The sequence below is a fragment of the Polyodon spathula genome, chromosome 2, assembly GCF_017654505.1.
Source record: "Polyodon spathula isolate WHYD16114869_AA chromosome 2, ASM1765450v1, whole genome shotgun sequence".
In the NCBI taxonomy this organism is placed as follows: Eukaryota; Metazoa; Chordata; class Actinopteri; order Acipenseriformes; family Polyodontidae; genus Polyodon; species Polyodon spathula.
This window is the reverse complement of record NC_054535.1, coordinates 7,832,048-7,851,378: the sequence shown is the minus strand read 5'-3', so window position 1 is coordinate 7,851,378 and position 19,331 is coordinate 7,832,048. Positions and strand designations below refer to the sequence as shown.

General features: G+C 36.2%; 1 protein-coding gene across 2 annotated transcripts in view; it reads left to right on the top strand.

The window, feature by feature from the left end:
* Window positions 1-866: 866 nt before the first annotated feature.
* Window positions 867-19,331, top strand: part of LOC121329659 (tyrosine-protein kinase Tec-like) — a 40,073-nt gene continuing 21,608 nt past the window's right edge. Inside the window, exons 1-7 of one of the 2 annotated variants that reach the window (XM_041275377.1) lie at window positions 867-1,010; window positions 2,068-2,257; window positions 12,971-13,075; window positions 14,433-14,514; window positions 16,293-16,421; window positions 16,567-16,616; window positions 17,388-17,584. In XM_041275377.1, coding sequence (XP_041131311.1) covers window positions 2,081-2,257; window positions 12,971-13,075; window positions 14,433-14,514; window positions 16,293-16,421; window positions 16,567-16,616; window positions 17,388-17,584 — 740 coding nt within the window. In that variant the 5' untranslated portion in view covers window positions 867-1,010; window positions 2,068-2,080. Of the gene's footprint in view, window positions 1,011-1,082; window positions 1,225-2,067; window positions 2,258-12,970; window positions 13,076-14,432; window positions 14,515-16,292; window positions 16,422-16,566; window positions 16,617-17,387; window positions 17,585-19,331 lie in introns of those variants that run through there. The other variant, XM_041275370.1, reaches the window with a different exon arrangement.

Here is a 19,331-nt window from a genome sequence, read left to right as displayed (position 1 = left end):
GGGCCAAATCATATTACGTTTCATTATGGGCATGGTCATCTGTCAAATGCTATAAAGAATTGTTCATTTCAAATCTTGTGGATGTCTCCTTTCTGAACAGATGTAGTGTTAGAAAGCAGTGAAGTGACCATTCAAATCTGGTACGTTATACTGTTTTCTGTCTTTTTCATCTTTTATAATTTAATTTATCATATTTTAACACCATTAAGAAAATAGTATGTGAATATTTATCATATACAATACATTGGGTCTTGTACATTGTTTTACTTCTGCAACTTTGCGGTGGCCTTCTCATTTTGTCTTGTTCGTCGTGAATTTTCTTTTTAGATAAATTGATTGTCTGTTTCCAGTTTAAGTTTGCAAAACAATTATGTATAATTTATGGTATGCAAAAAAATGATTTATAATTAATAAGCTACTAACAACCAAACGAGCAAGATGGGCCGAATGGCCTCCTCTCGTTTGTAAACTTTCTTATGTTCTTATGTTCTAATTTTAAAGGTACCTCTGTTTGACAATAGCAAAAGCCATCACATCGGAATTGATTGCACCTGTACCAAAATCTCACAGCATACCACTTTCAAACTTTCAGTGACAGCATACAACATTATTTGGTACGTGTAAATGCTTTCAAATTAATGCTTTCAAAAACCTGTTCCTGTGGTAGAAGTGTAAAAAAATAAAATAAAAGTGAATAAACACCAACAGCTATAGCATTGGGCTATTTAGTTTAATTAAAACAGCAAGGCGTATTAGTACTATAACTGTATTATCGTTCCTTTTCTCGGTGCTTCAGTCCTCCCTGTGGATATGCACAGGATTTTATATCGCAACTTCCTCGTTTTTTTCTTCTCTCTTCACTTTTTAACGACAGCAGGCAGCAGTTGTTAAGATTGGTGTTTCCGTATCAGGGCCAGCCAGAAACTCAGCAGCAAGAGCACGGTGTGAAAAACGAGCTGTTTGAGACTTCACTAAACTTACCCCAGCCAGGAACAAGGGATACGTACCAGGTAAACAACACAAACAGATTTGTTAATGGTTAACTATTTTAAACGGAACTAATGATTCGGTGTTCCGTGGGACATATTCTAACGAGTAAATATGCCTTTTCATTCGGGTTAAAACTGGGGTTTCCTGCTGGAGATAACTAATATATCAAAGCTAAGAATATAATTTTGGGAATATGAACTGGAACCGCGGAAGCAAGCTAGTTTCACTTGACAGGTGTGTGCTCTCTCTGATGACTGGGCGCTTTATTTTAAATTTTAAATGTTTTTTAAATCTGTGTTTGCATTTTACGGTATAGTAACATAACGGATAAATTAACGACTATATATTATATATATATATGTTTGTGGTTGTGTCGTGGTGTTTACACTGTGTGTATATATATATATATATATATATATATATATATATATATATATATATATATATATATATATAATGTGTGTGTGTGTGTGAGAGCCTACCTGTGTATCATGTTATGTGTAAAAAAAAGATTTGTTTTTCTGAACATTTTTTTTTAATTATAATTAAAGCTGTCATGGACCTATGAAAACTGTGAAAATTGCGTGTGCTGCTGCTGGTACTTTAAATACCATGACTGAAAAATTGAGGGGTAGTTTTCAACAGTGGTCATCGGTATTAATTGCTACAACACATTCTCGAACACAGTTTCGCTAGTTCTGGTTCATAAGACTTGCTGTTTTGAGGTCCACGAAGATTTTTGATGACTCATTGAGAGATATAACCCGTAAAGGCATATACCTTTCACTCAGTTACTGTACACGGAATTGTACTGAATTAAGTATCCTATCTCTGTATCTATTTGGCAGGGCAACTTCACAAATTCCAGAGTTCACATAAAGGGTTTTCAAAAAAATGTTAATAAAAGATTGTGACCGAAGAGGATATTGTGTGGTCTTATTGTCACGATGGGTAGGCCTGTAAGCTGTAATTATAAATGAAAATGACATTGTAACCATAGTAAGAAGAAGAGGAAGAAGAAGAAGCACATAAGAAACTTAAAAACTGACGCAACGGTTTTTTTGCCTGTGTTTCTAGTTTTCCAGACTGGATGCTCAATGGCAGGAGGGACAGTGTGCAGGAGGACGAGATGAATACCGATCCAATCCGAGAAGAGACTTTGATAAAGCGCTCACAGCAAAAGAAAAGAACCTCGCCACTCAACTACAAGGAGAGGTTCTTTGTGTTGACCAAGACCAGGCTATCATACTATGAAGGCATCGCAGAGGTAAGCAATGTCGATCCTGTGCTCCTACTCATACACTGTTGAAGAAAATGTAACATTTTGGAAAATGTAGTACTGTAACGTTAAAAGGTAACCTTGTGAAAATGTGCATTATTTTATGTAACTGTACAGACATTGCAAAAATAGTTTTCTATAATTTTACACAGTATTTCAACAGTATGTTAAATATTTCTGCTGTTCATCGTAACACTTGGATTGCTCCCTGCCAGCAGTGTGCAGAGTAAAGACCAGCATTGTAGTGGTTGTACATTTTGATCTGATAGTGAACTGCACTGAGCTTTCATTTCCTGCACCAGTCCAAATAATCTGACACCAGGATAAATGTCTATTTGTTTTTAATGCCTCTGAAAAAAAGAAAAAAGTAAACTTGGGGTGGCGATCTGAAAGATGTTTCATTTAATTAGTGTTATTTCCTCCCTAGTTTTTCACTTTTTTTTTTTTTTAACAATTACTTTGATTCATTTTCCAATGTTATATATATATATATATATCCACCAGGTGTGGTTCAAGCAGAGAGGTCGTAAGTGGGTAATGACGACGTTCTTTACAATGCAAAGGGTAGTTCACGTTTCCATTCTAAAGTAGGAACTAAGCAAAAATGAGTAAGCATATTTCATATTGTTTTTAAAGCACAATTACAGAAAAAAAAAAAAAAAAAACCCTACCAAAAATACATGGTATCAAAAAATCACAATGTTTTTATTTTACCCTGACTTTATACTGGATACTGACCTACACTTGCAAGCATTATAATTCTTAGAATTTAAGCGTACCAAACAAACTTAGTAAACAAACTATCACTATTACCCAGGACAGAAAGATAAAAACATGTTTTATCATAGAATGTCTTTTAAGATAACATTTAGGGGTAGATGTACTAAAGTGTTGTGTTTGTTGCAATAGTTGCAAACCAGTTGCAAACAAGTCTACAGAGTCTCGAGTGAAATGTACTAAACATGTGCGATGCTGTTAGTGACTTTTTAGGGAATTCTCTGTGGCAACAGTTTGATATTTAAGCGATAGAGCCCGGGCTCTACCGTGTGGTAGATGACCACGACTGGAGTTATGTGTCCCGAGCTGAAGGCGACAACAACGTAAAACCCTGCATCGAGAGGGCTCTATTGCTATTAGAAGATGATTTATTTCTTTATTTTCTCTTAAAAAAACTTTAAAACCTATATTTACCTTGAACTTCTGGTGTTTCTCTGGGTAACCTTCCGCTGAGGAAAGTAGTCCCTAACATAATTTCAATATATAAAAATGACATACACATAAGAAAACTTTATTATTATTATTCAAGTTATTATTATTTGGCTAACATATTTATTTATCTGGGTCTTACTCTTAGTATAATTTATCTGGATATGTGCAATCTTTGACTAGTCCGAGTTGTATTGAGTCGGACTCGAAACTTGTTGGAGGCGGGGCATCATTCAAGCAGGCAGGGAGTGGATTGGCTGGTGCGGAAAGAACTGAAACAGGGTTGGCAGTTTGGCTGATTTTGAGGGAGGGTGTTGTTTGGATCCAGCCGATGACAGAATTGTGAACCAATCTTGTCTTCCCTGTTGATTTGCTGTCCAGTAGCTGCGAATTTAGCTTTCATTACGATGTCCTGTCACATACATGATTTCTCTTGTCTCCAGACCAGCATCAGAACAAGCCACACACTCTGAAAACGTATCTATTTCAGGAGTTCTTTTGGAGTAACCCTTACTTGTAAAGTCTGCTGGTGCAATTTGTATAAAGGTTACTGTTGATGTTTAGATGTTTCTGCACTTAAGACCAAAACACAAACATAGGGTGTTTGATGTCAGATACATGTGTGTGTTTGTGTACTATAATGCTGAGTAAATCGACATTTACCAATACACGTTAAGATTTACCAATATTCAAACTTTTACTTTAACATATACACTGAATTACAAACTGTCTGCAAATGACTAGAAAAAAATAAATAAAACAAATAAATAGTCAGAGCACCTTTTGTGTCAATGTAGGTGTTATTTATTTGTTAGTTACAGTCTGTATTTCATGTTACCCAATGACTTGGCAAACTGCTCTTGTGTGGTTTGTGAATAGGCTTGCCTCGGTAGACAATGATCATATTGCTGATCTAGACCCAAGTAACAGGCTGCATTGGCTGTGCATTATCTAGCTGAAATATAAGGTCTGGCTGGTGTTGATTGTAAAAATTGATATTTTATCACCTCCAAACAGAGCTTACACAGCTTAAAGCCTTCAAATTCAAATGATTAACGCTCCGCACTATTGGTGTGCCAGTGTACCGTGCATATATTGTACAATACTGTTTTATGGTGTGATACAAGTGGTGTAAAAGGTTAAGTTTTACCTATTGAATGTTCATCATAATACATTGTTTCATTTTTACACAGAAATGGTTACAATATGATTTTCCTGAAGAATAATTTGGTATTCACAACTAGTCACTTCTCAGTCTCTCCTTGTGGCTTTCACAATGGGGAACTAGTCCTAAACTTGCAGTACTGAAACACTGTATTCGAGAGCACGTGCATTCCATTTAAGCTCTACATGACTACAAATACCTGAAAGTTACAAATCAGAATGAACTGGATGTTGCCTGAGAATTAAGTTGTTGCCTAATGCTGAAGTCCATTGCTCTATAACTACTGCTACTCTGGGATTTTACAACATATTTCAGTGTTGTGCAATGTCAATGCAATGCAGGGTAGCGCTGGGCACATTTTTATGTGGGAAGCAAGGAACAAGTGATCTTGTTAAATAGTAAATCTAGCCAGACTCCACACCTTATTAACACCTAATGTGAAGTTGTTTATAAGTAGGGCTTCTGAGTTTTATCTAAATAATTGTTTTTTGGTCAGGATTTTCATTTTTGACATACTGTACAAAATTTGTGTTTGTTATTTTTGAAAAAATATGTAAAGTAGTAAAGTACTTGCACACTTAAGTTGTACCTTCTTTCCTTTGCTGTCTTCCACAAGAAATCCCTATGGTCAGGGGCACAGTCATCTGGATTTTGTGTGTGTAGGTAACTTTGTACATTTTGCCACAACTCTTTTAAATCCTATATATCTTAACTGTAATATATCTTAAAATGGCGCTAATAAGCCTCCATCTTGATTGTAATCTCGTTTTAAAACTTGCAAAAGGAGTCTCCAATAGAAATGTAGGAATGTGCTGTCACTCAGTAGTTGGGGCGGGCTTAAAGTATTCAGAACAAATCAATGTTAGATGCAAGTCAGGAAGGCTGGACATTGCCCACTGGGAAATACATGTATTATTATTTTTGTAGTAGGTTTTATTTTTTAGTGGAAAAAGGATAAAGTCAGCATGAATTGATTAACCATTTCCACAGTTTGGTGTTTTCCGGTGTTTATTGTCTATCAACCGATTTCATTTTTTTTGTAAGCCTATTTTTTATAACCCTATTTATAATATAACTTATGTCTAAGGCGTTTAAAAAGTTTGTATTCGCTAGAGATTTCTTTATAATGTTATCTTCTACCCATAAAAAGCCTATAATATATTATGTAGCTGTCCATTTCACAAGATCGAATTCTTGCAAAGAAAGAGAAAAAGAACAGATTTTTTAAAAAAATCCTTTTGGAACAGTGCAAAATGGAATACCAGTCAGTTTAGATGACTGTATGATGAGCAACACGATGCATTATAAAGTACATACTTCTAAGCACTACTAGAATTTTCATAAAAGACCTCAGACCCCTGCGTATGCTTGCTGTGGCAGCTCATGATAGAAAGTACAATACTATATAGCATACACTGTGTTGACTTTTTTATTTGTTGCACTATTTTTCTAATGTTAATGCAGTATGAACAGAGGTGCTATATTGTTGCATAACCAGTCATCACCTGCATGTTTGGAATTTGGTAGTCAAAATGATAACTTGGCTTACATACATGCTTCAAGAGACAGGTGGACAGTTGCCAATAATCACAGCATTGTCTGGCCAAAATTCCAGGATATTTTTGAATAACCTTTTTGTTTTATGATGAAGAGGAATATACCACACCAGAGGGCAAAATTATTTAACTCTCATAGCAAACCAAGATAACAGAAATCATAACAAAATGTAATCCTTTCCTCACCAGTCAACAACAACAAAAACAGCTGTTAGAGCTACTCTTTGGAATTAGTGCTGCTCTGAGCTCACTCTCCAGACTCATAGCATTGCATAATCATCCCCGTATTCAACTGCCAAATTAGAGTTGACTCTCATGGTTTTTCTCGGGTGGGGATTGGATGCTTCTAATGAAAAAACTGTTGTCCCTTACTAGGCTGTGTAAATTCTCTTGGCCATACAACACTACTGTGGAATAGTCCTCTACCTGGAATTTTTCCAGAATGTTCCCTTATGTTATCTTCATTGTTATGTTTTATAATAGCTTATTTGCCTACTGCATTGTACATTAAATTAATGTTTTTTTTTTTTTTTCTGCAGCTAGTATAGCTGTGTTACCATAATAACACGCAGTTATTGGTTTTGAAAGGGTTTGTTTGCATTGTGTGTTCATCTAGGATTATCTACTGATATTTACAGTCTAAGCCAGTGGATACATCGATTAATTATAACTACAGTTCCCATGAGTGACTGACAGTGCTGCTATGCTGCAGCAGTGAGGTCAACTCCTTTTATAGTGTACGCTGTGAGTGTGTTTCATTGATGACACCAATTGCGATACAAACTCTTGCTGGCAATTGGTGGTATCTGGGATACTATAGATGAATGAAACACAATGGCCCTGTGGGTTTCATACATGTTTTAAAAACAAGTTGGCCTTATTTAAGACATACTTCAGTCCTAGTAATTAATTTTTTTTTTTTGAAAGGATTGCTCAGATCACCCTGCAGGAGAAAGGTCTCTCTGATATGGGAAAACTTTTTCGTGTAAGGTAAATTGTTCATACTTGAAAATAAAAAAAAAAGCATGTACACCACTACGAAAGTAAAAAAAGGGAAATGAGTTATTTTTACATGAGCTGACCCTTGGTTAAACAAGTATGGCACATAAGGAGAAATCTTGTGTTTGTACATTGATGGTAATAAAAATGTAAATGAGATGAATAACAAGCCTGCTTGTAAGTATCTCACAGTTGCCACCATTTGTGTTGTAGGTTAGTGTGGCAGAGTGTCCTGCTCCTTCATGTTTATTAGTGTTTTATGTTGTCTGTATTGTGTTAATGTTGGTGTTTATGTATAAAGTACACAGGATATAAATATGGGGTATGAGCATGAGTGTTATAAAGTGTAATTTGTATTTAGGCACGAGGATTGCACAGCACTTCACGTGCAGGTAAAATAATATGTGAGCACAGGGAATTGCACTTTTATTAATTCATGTGCAGTTGTACCGAGACTCCAGTTGAATGGTTGATTTGCAATCGAGTCTCGGTACAGCTGCATAAAAGCTGAATGTTTTCACGTTGGGTTCGTCCACGTCCATTTTCGTCTGTCTGTTTGTTTGGGCAACGCGCCCTTTGTTTTGTGTGTCTTGTTTTGTTTAAGTCTTTTGTTTATTTATTATTTAATAAATATACTGATCACGATAGTGTCTCAGTTTTCATCTGCCACTCATTGTTTGAAGTCTGCATTTCTGGTCTGATGTCATCCTGTTCACAGTTGGCAAGGTTAATAATAGACATTATAACTAAAGAAAAAATATTTTGTGACATTGCGTGGTTTCTCACCACTTCTTCGTGTGTAAAAACAAGTAACAGAAATAAACCCACCAGTGGCCAAAAGCCAAATGACTCTGCACACGCCATGTAGTCTTAAAAGTTTTATTTTTCAGTTACTGGGGAATTTTATTTATTTATTTTTTCTGTATTAAACAAAAGACATTTTAAAACCACAACATGACATTTTACAAAATGTTTTTTTATGTGTCATATATTATAATGAAAACTTTTTTAAATTGTTATTTTAGGTGTTTTGTGTTGACTTCACCCAAAGGTGTAAAGCTCTTTTTATGTTCCTGTTGAAAAGAATGTGCACAGGTATGCATGGCAGTGAACAAATCAAAGATCATTGTGTATCAGAGAACACCTGATAACGTCTAATGTGTAACGTCTAGTGACAGGTGTAATATAGGACACGTGGATGCCAGAGGTGAAACATTAAGATTCTTTTTGGTATAGTTGTGTTTTGATCATTATCTATTGTTAATGAACTTCCACAGTTTAGAATTGAGGTAGTTGCATATTTTAAATAGTCATCATGCTGATTAAAACATTCATGAAGCACAGAGGAATCACAAGTGAAAATTGTAAGACAAGATGAACAGTTTTGGTAGAAATTTCAACTGCAGTTATTTCAGGTTTTTTTCTATATGCTGCCGTGTTTTAAAATTCACATAAAAGAATGGGAAGCCCCATTTTATTTTCAGGTTACGTGTTTGAAATTTAAGTAAAGAGAAGTTAACTAGAGCAAAAACCTACTTTGAGATGGCTCTGTAGTATTATTAAACAATATAGGTAGCGTGTGATCCATATTGTTTTCTTTGTTTTGTGATTTGGTCTGTAAACATTCTTGGACTTTTCTCTGCTAATCAGAGTATTGGGAATCTGTTACCTGGTTAATCATAAGCATTCGATTAATAGCACGATTGTTTATTATTTCAGGCAGGTGAAAGGACACTAATTTATTATTATTAATCTTTTTTTTTTTTTTTAATTCTTTATAAAATGGTTTGGATAAATTAAGTGCTGTGATTGGCTGAGCAAGATCACATGACCGTGCGGTAATAATTGTCTTACCGCATGGCTATGACATCATAGACCAACTTACTTACCTAATGTATTAATATTACTACATATTAATAGTAACAATTATCTAAACAGTGTTTCTGTAGGTAAAAATGTCAACATACAACTGAAACAAGTGAAATCTCTCCTGCTCTCTACTGATACAAACGTTGGGCTATTCGGAATAGAATCCTATTGGGCTCGCCGCGGACGGGAAGGACTGCAGCACTGTGCAAACTGACACGGGAGTTGTTTAGACCACACATCATCTGATGCTGGTTTACAATGGTTGTCTGAGAGTGATGGGGATGAATATAATATTTGTGGATATACACTGTATAGGAAAGACAGGCAGGACAGAAGAGGAGGAGGGGTGGCGCTATACATAAGAAACAGTCTTGAAGCCCAGGTGTTAAACCTGGACAAAGAAAATAAAACCAAATCAATATGGGTCAGAATAACGGACAAAAATTCAAAGGGCATAATAATAGGAGCATGCTATAGACCGCCAGATTCAGACGGTGAGCAAAATAGTCTGTTACACAATGACATTAGAAATGCGTGTAGCAAAGGAGAAGCCATACTAATGGGGGATTTCAACTTCCCCCAAATAAAATGGAAAAACCCAGGGGGTAGCACGAAGGATGAAATAGAAATGGTGGAAATTACAAATGACTGCTTCCTAACACAGTTTGTCAAGGCATCGACTAGAGGGGAGGCATGCCTTGATTTAGTCTTTTCAAATAACGAAGATAGAATAACTAAAAAAGAGGTCAGAGAACCACTGGCAAACTCAGACCACAACATGGTCTCATTTGAAGTGTTTTTTAAAACCCCAAAAGTAATGACTAAAGCTAAGGTTTACAATTTTAGAAAAGCAAACTATGAAGGTATGAAACAGAGAGAAGTAGATTGGAGTAAAATAGAGAAAACACCCACAGAAGAAGAATGGTTGTTCTTCAAAAATGTAGTACTAGAGGCGCAAAACAATTACATCCCTAAAGTAGACAAATCTAAATGTAAAACTAAATTGCCAAAATGGTTTAATAGATCAATTAAAAAAAATATTCTGCGAAAAAAGGCACTTTACAGAGCATTAAAAAAGAACCAAAAAGAAAGTACGCAGAAAGAGTACACAGAACTGCAAACGCAAGTCAAAAAGGAAGTTAGAAAGGCCAAGAGAGAAATAGAAATGAACATTGCTAAGGGAGCTAAAACCAATTCCAAAATGTTTTTCCAATATTACAACAGCAAGAGAACATTCAAAGAGGAGATTAAATGTTTAAGAGATACAAATGGCAAAATCGTAGATGAAGAAAAAAAAATAGCAAATATATTAAATGATTACTTTTCTCAAGTTTTTACAAAGGAAGATACTGACAACATGCCCCACATGTCGTCCAGTTCCTATCCAGTTTTAAATAACTTTAGCATAACTGAGGCAGAAGTGTTAAAGGGACTAGGAGCTCTTAAAACAAACAAATCCCCTGGGCCGGATGAGATCCTCCCAGTAGTACTCAAAGAAATGAAAGAAGTAATTTACAAACCGCTAACCAAGATCATGCAGCAGTCTCTTGACACAGGGGTGGTACCGACAGACTGGAAAATTGCAAACGTAATACCGATCCACAAAAAGGGAAACAAAACTGAACCAGGTAACTACAGACCAGTAAGCCTGACTTCTATTATATGCAAACTTATGGAAACTATAATAAGATTATAGACTTATAGACTATAGACTATAATAAGAAAATTACCTATATGGTAACAGTATCCTGGGAGACAGTCAACATGGTTTTAAGAAAGGGAGATCGTGTCTAACTAACTTGCTTGATTTTTTTGAGGATGCAACATCGATAATGGATAATTGCAAAGCATATGACATGGTTTATTTAGATTTCCAGAAAGCTTTTGACAAAGTCCCGCACAAAAGATTAATTCTCAAACTGAACGCAGTTGGGATTCAAGGAAACACATGTACATGGATTAGGGAGTGGTTAACATGTAGAAAACAGAAAGTACTGATTAGAGGAAAAACCTCAGAATGGAGTGTGGTAACCAGTGGTGTACCACAGGGATCAGTATTAGGTCCTCTGCTATTCCTAATCTACATTAATGATTTAGATTCTGGTATAGTAAGCAAACTTGTTAAATTCGCAGACGACACAAAAGTAGGAGGAGTGGCAAACACTGTTGCAGCAGCAACAAAGGCCATTCAAAATGATCTCGACAAGATTCAGAACTGGGCAGACACATGGCAAATGACATTTAATAAAGAAAAGTGTAAGGTACTGCACGCAGGAAATAAAAATGTACATTATAAATATCATATGGGAGATACTGAAATTGGAGAAGGAATCTATGAAAAAGACCTAGGAGTTTTTGTTGATTCAGAAATGTCTTCATCTAGACAATGTGGGGAAGCTATAAAAAAGGTTAACAAGATGCTCAGATACATTGTGAAAAGTGTTGAATTTAAATCAAGGGAAGTAATGTTAAAACTGTACAATGCACTAGTAAGACCTCATCTTGAATATTGTGTGCAGTTCTGGTCACCTTGCTATAAAAAAGATATTGCTGCTGTAGAAAGAGTGCAAACAAGAGCGACCAGAATTATTCTGGGCTTAAAAGGCATGTCATGTGCAGACAGGCTAAAAGAATTGAATCTGTTCAGTCTTGAACAAAGAAGACTACGTGGCAACCTAATTCAAGCATTCAAAATTCTAAAAGGTATTGACAGTGTCGACCCAAGGGACTTTTTCAGCCTGAAAAAAGAAACAAGGACCAGGGGTCACAACTGGAGATTAGACAAAGGGGTATTCAGAACAGAAAATAGGAGGCACTTTTTTACACAGAGAATTGTGAGGGTCTGGAATCAACTCCCCAGTAATATTGTTGAAGCTGACACCCTGGGATCCTTCAAGAAGCTGCTTGATGAGATTCCGGGATCAATAAGCTACTAACAACCAAACGAGCAAGATGGGCCGAATGGCCTCCTCTCGTTTGTAAACTTTCTTATGTTCTTATGAAATGATGCTGCTTACTGGGCATCGGTGTGAAAACAGCCTCAGAAATGATTGGTCAGCTTCTGTTGAAGACCGCAAAGCCTGAGTAGGATCATTTCCTACAAAATCTAAAAAAAATAAAATGCACTCGGAAGCTCCTCCCTTGATGTTAAGTGGAGTGTTTGGCTGTTACATGAATCCTCCCTCAGATGTGGGAAATCAGTTTGCTTTCAATTCCCAAATGCTATTTAATCTGGAAAATGTTACTATAAATGGCAATGTTCAATGTAATGTTTATGGTAAATAAAAAAGTATAAAATATATGTTACAATCAAACAGTCCTCAGGGACTATTTTTTCTTAGTGGAAGGATACATAATATATTTCTCTTTTTTTTTCTTAAAAAAGCCAGTTTGTGTAATTATTTAAAAAAATAAAAAAGTACTCATTTTATAAGTGAAATAACCCACTCCAGTGTGTGCGCAAGACAATTCTGACCGCACTTCCCAGGGCATGTGGTAAGAATTGTCTTACTGCACACCCTGTCGTGGGTTATTTCTTACATAATTCTGCAATATTGTTTTTTCAATAGTGTAAACTCGTTGGTAACTAGCCAATACATAAATGTAGCCTGTCCAGCCTAAGGATATTTCATGTTTTTAACACACCTAAAGGAGAAGATGGTGATGATGATGCTTAATCTAATATGGTTTCTGTCATAAACCACCAAATGTGAAATGCCCTGCAAGCACACACTATTTTTTATCATGCACACAATTTACAAGCCACTTACTATAGCCCCTCACTGATAACATGGAGCCCCAGTACTACATCTTAAAACTGTGGTGGAAATCTAATTCATCAGTCTTTGTGAGCAGAGTCCCCGGTACAGCATGTTCTACTGTTGTATCTTATATTTATTTCTACAGAAGAAGTCCAAAAAGGGATCTGTTGATCTACAAAAAATCAAATGTGCAGAGATTGTGAAGAACAATGGGACAATTATTCCATGTCAAAACAAATACCCATTTCAGGTAGGTGTTGAGTGGATTCATACATGTTGTATATACTGGGGAAGATTTTTTTTTCAAATCAAGAGGTCAACCCTTAACTGATTTTATTTATTTATTTGTTGTTGTTTTTTGCTTTTAAATCAATGCTGTATACTTTATATCTCTTTGCCTTGCAATAATAATAATAAAAAAGCCCTGAAAAACTATTATTATTATTAATATTATACTTTTAAAATAGCATACCATGGTATGCCATGTTTTCATTTGCTTTGCCATACCTCTCTGGGCTTTTACCATGTTTAACCATGCTTTTAAGCTATGGGGAAACTTGTGTAATTGCTCATTTATCCTGTAGAATACGCTGTATGAGTGATTCCATTATTTCACAAGTACAGTAATGCAAGTTAAGGGGCTGTGACAAAGTGCCCGCCCCTGTGTATATTATCTGTTATATGTTGCATGTGGTGTGTTAAATGTTGGTGTATAGTCATTGGTACATGGGATATAAACGAGTCTGTGTTTCACGTGTGTTTAGAAATGTATAATTGTATTTAGGTGTCGGATTGTACATCACTTCACATGCATTTAAAGTAGTTAATATGTGAGCACGAGGTTGCACATAATTCATTCATGTGCTGGGATTCAAGTGAATAATTAATTAGTAATTGAATCCCAGCACAACAGTATGTATAGATGCACGTTTTATTCACTCGGGGTTGGGTGTTCGGTGAGTGGAGAACGGGAGAGAGAGGAGAAATCGTTTACAACAATTGCTATTGCGTGCTGGTGGGACCAGCACGATACTTGTTTATTCAAAACTCACCGTGTTTGTCAGTGTGTCTGTCTGTGCACCGTTTTGTTAAGTATAGTCTGTTTTTGTTTGTCTCTTTTATTTTGGCGTAGAGTGCCGTGTCCTGTTTCTGTTTGTTCAACCCTTTTATTTTGCAATAAACCGGTGCAAGCAAGCATCCTCATCATTTTAATTCATCTGTTCTGTCTTTGTGTATTTCATTCCTTCCTGGTTCTGACGTCACCCACTCGGCCGTCTCTGTGACAGGGGACTATCATTTCCAGGCTTCACTTTATCTCTCCTTTTAAATATTAGTACAACGCTTGTGGTCCACCAGGCAGCTGGGACATTTACTGACTATCTATCAATTTGTCAAAAAATATCTGCCAGCAGTTTAGAGAGGAACAGCATCTCAGCGTTTAGCTGCTTATTTCTTTCACTTATAGATATTCAAATTGTGTTTTTTTTTATGTGGGAGACAGTCAAGATCTATTAAAAAAATACTTTTAGACCAATGTCCAACTTTCTTCCATGAAAAGAATAGTAGAATGCGTTATTGCTGTCTCATGAATAGCTTTCCTCTTCTAGGTTGTCTACGATACCAATACCTTATATATTTTTGCCCCAAGTAACGACAGCAGAAGTGCATGGGTCCAGCATCTCAAAGAAGGTACATACCATTTGTACTATTTTATAGTATTGTTTTGGATTGGAAGTGTTGTTTTAGTATATTCCAGAAACAAATGTATTCAATCATCAATGTTTCACTTTGATTTCATTGACATCCTGCAATTTTTAGAAATGAGCATGGAGAGGTCTGTTAAAATATATAACTGCACTATACAAGGTTATTGTGATTATGGATATAGTGATGATGATGATTATTATTATTATTATTATTATTATTATTATTATTATTATTATTATTATTAGTAGTAGTAGTAGTAGTAGTAGTAGTAGTAGTAGTAGTAGTAGTAGTAATATTCAGATACCTGTATTAGTTGAAAGATATTCTGTTTTGCAACCTTACACAGAGGGTGCTGTCAAGGACAGATATTAAACTAAATATAATGTCAATGAAATGTTCAGGTGTAAAATGTTAGAAATTATGCAGATTTCCTCCATTTAGAGCCCACTGGTCAGAAGAGACCCTGATACCACCGGTGAACTCTGCATGAGCGTGCTCAAAAATAAACCAAATCAGACCATGGTCCTCAGCATGACTCCACAGTCAAAGAGACCCTGATATCGTCAGTGGACTCTGCATGAGCTTGCTCAAAAATAACCCAAATCAGACCATGGTCCTCAGCATGACTCCACAGTCAAAGAGACCCTGATATCGCCAGTGGACTCCGCATGAGCTTGCTCAAAAATAACCCAAATCAGACCATGGTCCTCAGCATGACTCCACAGTCAAAGAGACCCTGATATCGAGTGGACTCCATGAGCTTGCTCTAAAAGAACCCAAATCAGACCATGGTCCTCAGCATGACTCCACAGTCAGAGACCCTGATATCGTCAGTGGACTCTGCATGAGCTTGCTCAAAAATAACCCAAATCAGACCATGGTCCTCAGCGTGACTCCACAGTCAAAGAGACCCTGATATCGCCAGTGGACTCCGCATGAGCGTGCTCTAAAAGAACCCAAATCAGACCATGGTCCTCAGCATGACTCCACAGTCAAAGAGACCCTGATATCATCAGTGGACTCTGCATGAGCTTGCTCTAAAAGAACCCAAATCAGACCAGGGTCCTGAGCATGACTCCACAGTCAAAGAGACCCTCCTGGGCAATCTTGCGCTTCCTGGTCTTGTAAATGGCGACTACATCACCTGTCAAACAGCACTTGGAATTCATGTCGGGCGAGATCAGGCTTACTTGAGGTGGTGTGACTGATGTGACAACTGATGAAAAAATTCACTTTTAAACAAAAGGGGATGCTAACAAAGACTGGCCATTAACTCAACATTAAAAAAAAGTCTGTAAATGAAATGTTCAGATGTAATAATGAACCAAAAACAACTGCGCAGAGCATGCCACTTATAGCCCACTGGTCAACAAAGGCCATCATGTCACCAGTGGACTCAGAAATTGGTGTTCTCTAAAGTCATACAGGACCAGACTAGGGTCAGTCAGAGACCCTCCCTGGCTATCTTGCACTTCCCGCTCTTGTAAATGGCCAGTTTATCAAGACCCATACTTATAGTAGCAGCAGTAGTAGTAGTATTGTTGAGACCCTGTATGATTGGACTCTTGCCTGTATGATGATTCTCTCATACACATTTATTTTTTCATTCAATCATCGTTTAGGCAGCATGTGATGTAAATTAAATTAAATTAAAGGTCAACTTGGGTAGATAAAAAAGGAATGTGTGTCAAATGAGCCCAGAATTTTGTCAGTTCTTATTTAATAAATCATTTTGCTAAAATACAATTACATTTTTGCAGAAATAAAGAATAATCCCATTATAGTTGCCAAATTCCACCCCCAGTTCTGGAATGAAGGAGTTTGGCTCTGCTGTAGACAGGCAGAAAAACTAGCACCGGGCTGTGAAGAGTACAACGTGTTTGGGGACAGTGAGTATATTTTTCCAAGAAGATTATTTGTTTCTTGAAGGGCTTTCGTAACTTCTCAGTATAGGTGGTTGAATAATTGAATCTACAGTATAATAATCACTCCAATACAGATCTTTTTTTTCTAAAATGCATTTCTTTGTTTCAGTTTCAAGGAAGCCTCTTCCACCAACACCGAACTCCCCGACTTCAAAAAAGGTAATCTTGAATTTCATCTTCTGCAAGTTTTTTTTTTTGACCGAGTCTTTCTTGAAGTGAATACTAATGTCATTAGGCATCATGTACTGTACATTAACCTAATACATATACACATATCCATGGTCCTAATACATATATACATATACATTGACCTAATTAGTGGTGCATATAAAAACTACCACCATTTAGATACTAAAGTAGGCCCCTTTCTATAGCAAGTATAAGATAACCAGCTTCTCTAAAAGTGGCTCTTAAAGAGAAAGAAGCTTTCATTTCATTTTCTTACTTTGTTTTTACTTTCCCCTACCCTTTCTGTGATTGCAGTAGTTGTGAGTGGTTCTTATTGCAATTATTCAAATATTCTGAGTGTTTTTGTAAAAGAATCAGGACCATTTATCCTCTGCTGCGTTAAGTCCAGTTTCCTTTTGTTTTGCAGGTAATGCACTGCCATGCACTGCATGGTGCTGCCACTTAATAAGAGAATGATACTTTGGTGGATCTAGCCTCATTGTATAGCCCGAGTGTTTTTAAGTTTAGCAGTAAGTGAAGTCTTGCTGGGCAGTTGTATCGCTTTTTCTGCTTATGTTTATGTGTGTATATTCTTACCCAACATTGCTGCAGCTGGCCCAAACTGACCCAAACGAGGGTCAAAGTTTAACATTAAACAAAAAAATCTAAACAAGGTATACATTATTTGGGATTGTTGTGTTATGGTCTGTATAACTTGTCACTATCGCTTATGGTTTTGAAACGTGAATCTTGTCTCTCCAGCCTTGTCAGCTGCCTCTGCCTCCACCACCCACAGAAGAACATGCAGAGGGGAATAAAGAAGAGAAGGAGAATGTTGTCATAGCCATGTATGACTTTGAGGCTGTTGATACTCATGACTTAAACCTGGTTCAGGGTGAAGAATATCTAATCATTCAAAAATGTGATATACACTGGTACAAAGCACGGGATATGTATGGGTACGTTATCGATGCATCTATCTAAATACCAATATATGCTGCATGCTACTGAGGTATAGCTGGGTTTCCCTAGGATTATCTCAGCATCATCTGAGCATCAACTGTGAATCAAGTGGTTAGTGTATCCTTAAAAAAAAAAATTGCACTTTTATAGAGCTTGAAATGTTCAGGTGCTTTCCTGAAACTACAGCCATGCCACTTTTGTCATTCAGTACGTTTACATGACAAAGTGTTTTCCGAAAACTAATGTTTTCGGAAAACTGAATTAGAAAACTGATTTTCTTAAAACGTAATTTTTCTGTGTTTAAATGATTAACGATAGAAAATCTAATTAGAATTCAGATGTATACATGGGTTGAAGTTTTCGGGGAAAACACAGGATATTTTCGCATGCAAAGTACTGTTGTACGATTTGAACAAACCGGACATTTCTGCAACAGATAGGAGACCAATCCAATAACTCAAGTGCTTTATCAAAGTGTCAGGTCTTAAATTCAAAGATTACTATCCTATACCTCTATTCAGATTCCCCACATAGACCACATCCTGGTCTATATTACCAGTTTCTTTTGCAGACATTATTTTAAATTATCACGTCATTTTAAAGCTGGAAAACATTTGCTGCTTCAGTATGGGCTATTAACAAATACATACGGACTTTAACAAATGTATTACTTTATCCCTAACTAGACAAATGGATGCATGCAGACTGACTGCAGATTGTTATTATTTTCTGTTTTCTAAAACCATGTGCAGGAGAAAAGTGTGCACATGCGCAGTATGCTATTTCAATAAGTTTTCCAAAAAGTGTGTTTTGTTAGTTTTCATAATTTAATCAGAAACTGAAACTGAAAACTGACTGTTGGAATATTCCGATACATTTTCCGAAAACTGTGTTTATATGACTTTTGATATTGGAATTAGTTTTCCGAAAAATATCGGAATTCTTATGCCCATGTAAATGCACTGATTGAGAAATCCTATTTTGTTTGCACAGGAGTAGAGAATTTGAAAGGCAACGGAGAGTCAACAAGTTTAGGTTATTTTTCTTGGTTTACTGTAGGTTTAAAACTTTTCTTGGGCCTGTTAAGTTTCTTTCTGATGAATAGTGTATATCTTCTAAATAAACTTTAAGCACAGACGATAATCTTAATGGCAAATGTCATACAGTACCGCAGAAATGTAAGAAATAATACACTGTTGTACACACCTAGAAAATAAATAAATAAACCCAAGCCATCTCTGCACCCCTACTTGACTGAACTCATTGTATAAAAACAAGGAAAATGATGACCAAAATAAATACAGAAACAGTACTTACAAACGTGTGCAACTATAGCACAAATCCTAACCAGTCCTGGCTGAGAAAATTACCAGGTCATGTCTGCGTAGCATAAAAATTAATTCTTAAAAGGAAGCAACTGGACATTGGGGTCATGTTGAACACACAAACAAAAAAAAAATCCACCTAAAAAAACCAAATGAAAAAAAAAAAAAACGTTGTCAAGGTTACTTGCCCACACACTAGTACTGTCTGTGCCCTCATTCTTTCCATTCAACAACTTGTAGTTCATTATCTTCATTATCTTAAATATGGTCATGAATAGATATGAACAGAAGGTATTCAATGCAATCACTATCCCAAACCTTCATTTTTCTTTTTTACTGTTGTATTTTGCTATTTTGCATTTATAGGGGTACAAATGTAATTTTAACAGACAATATAGCAGGATGTGCTCCACCATCC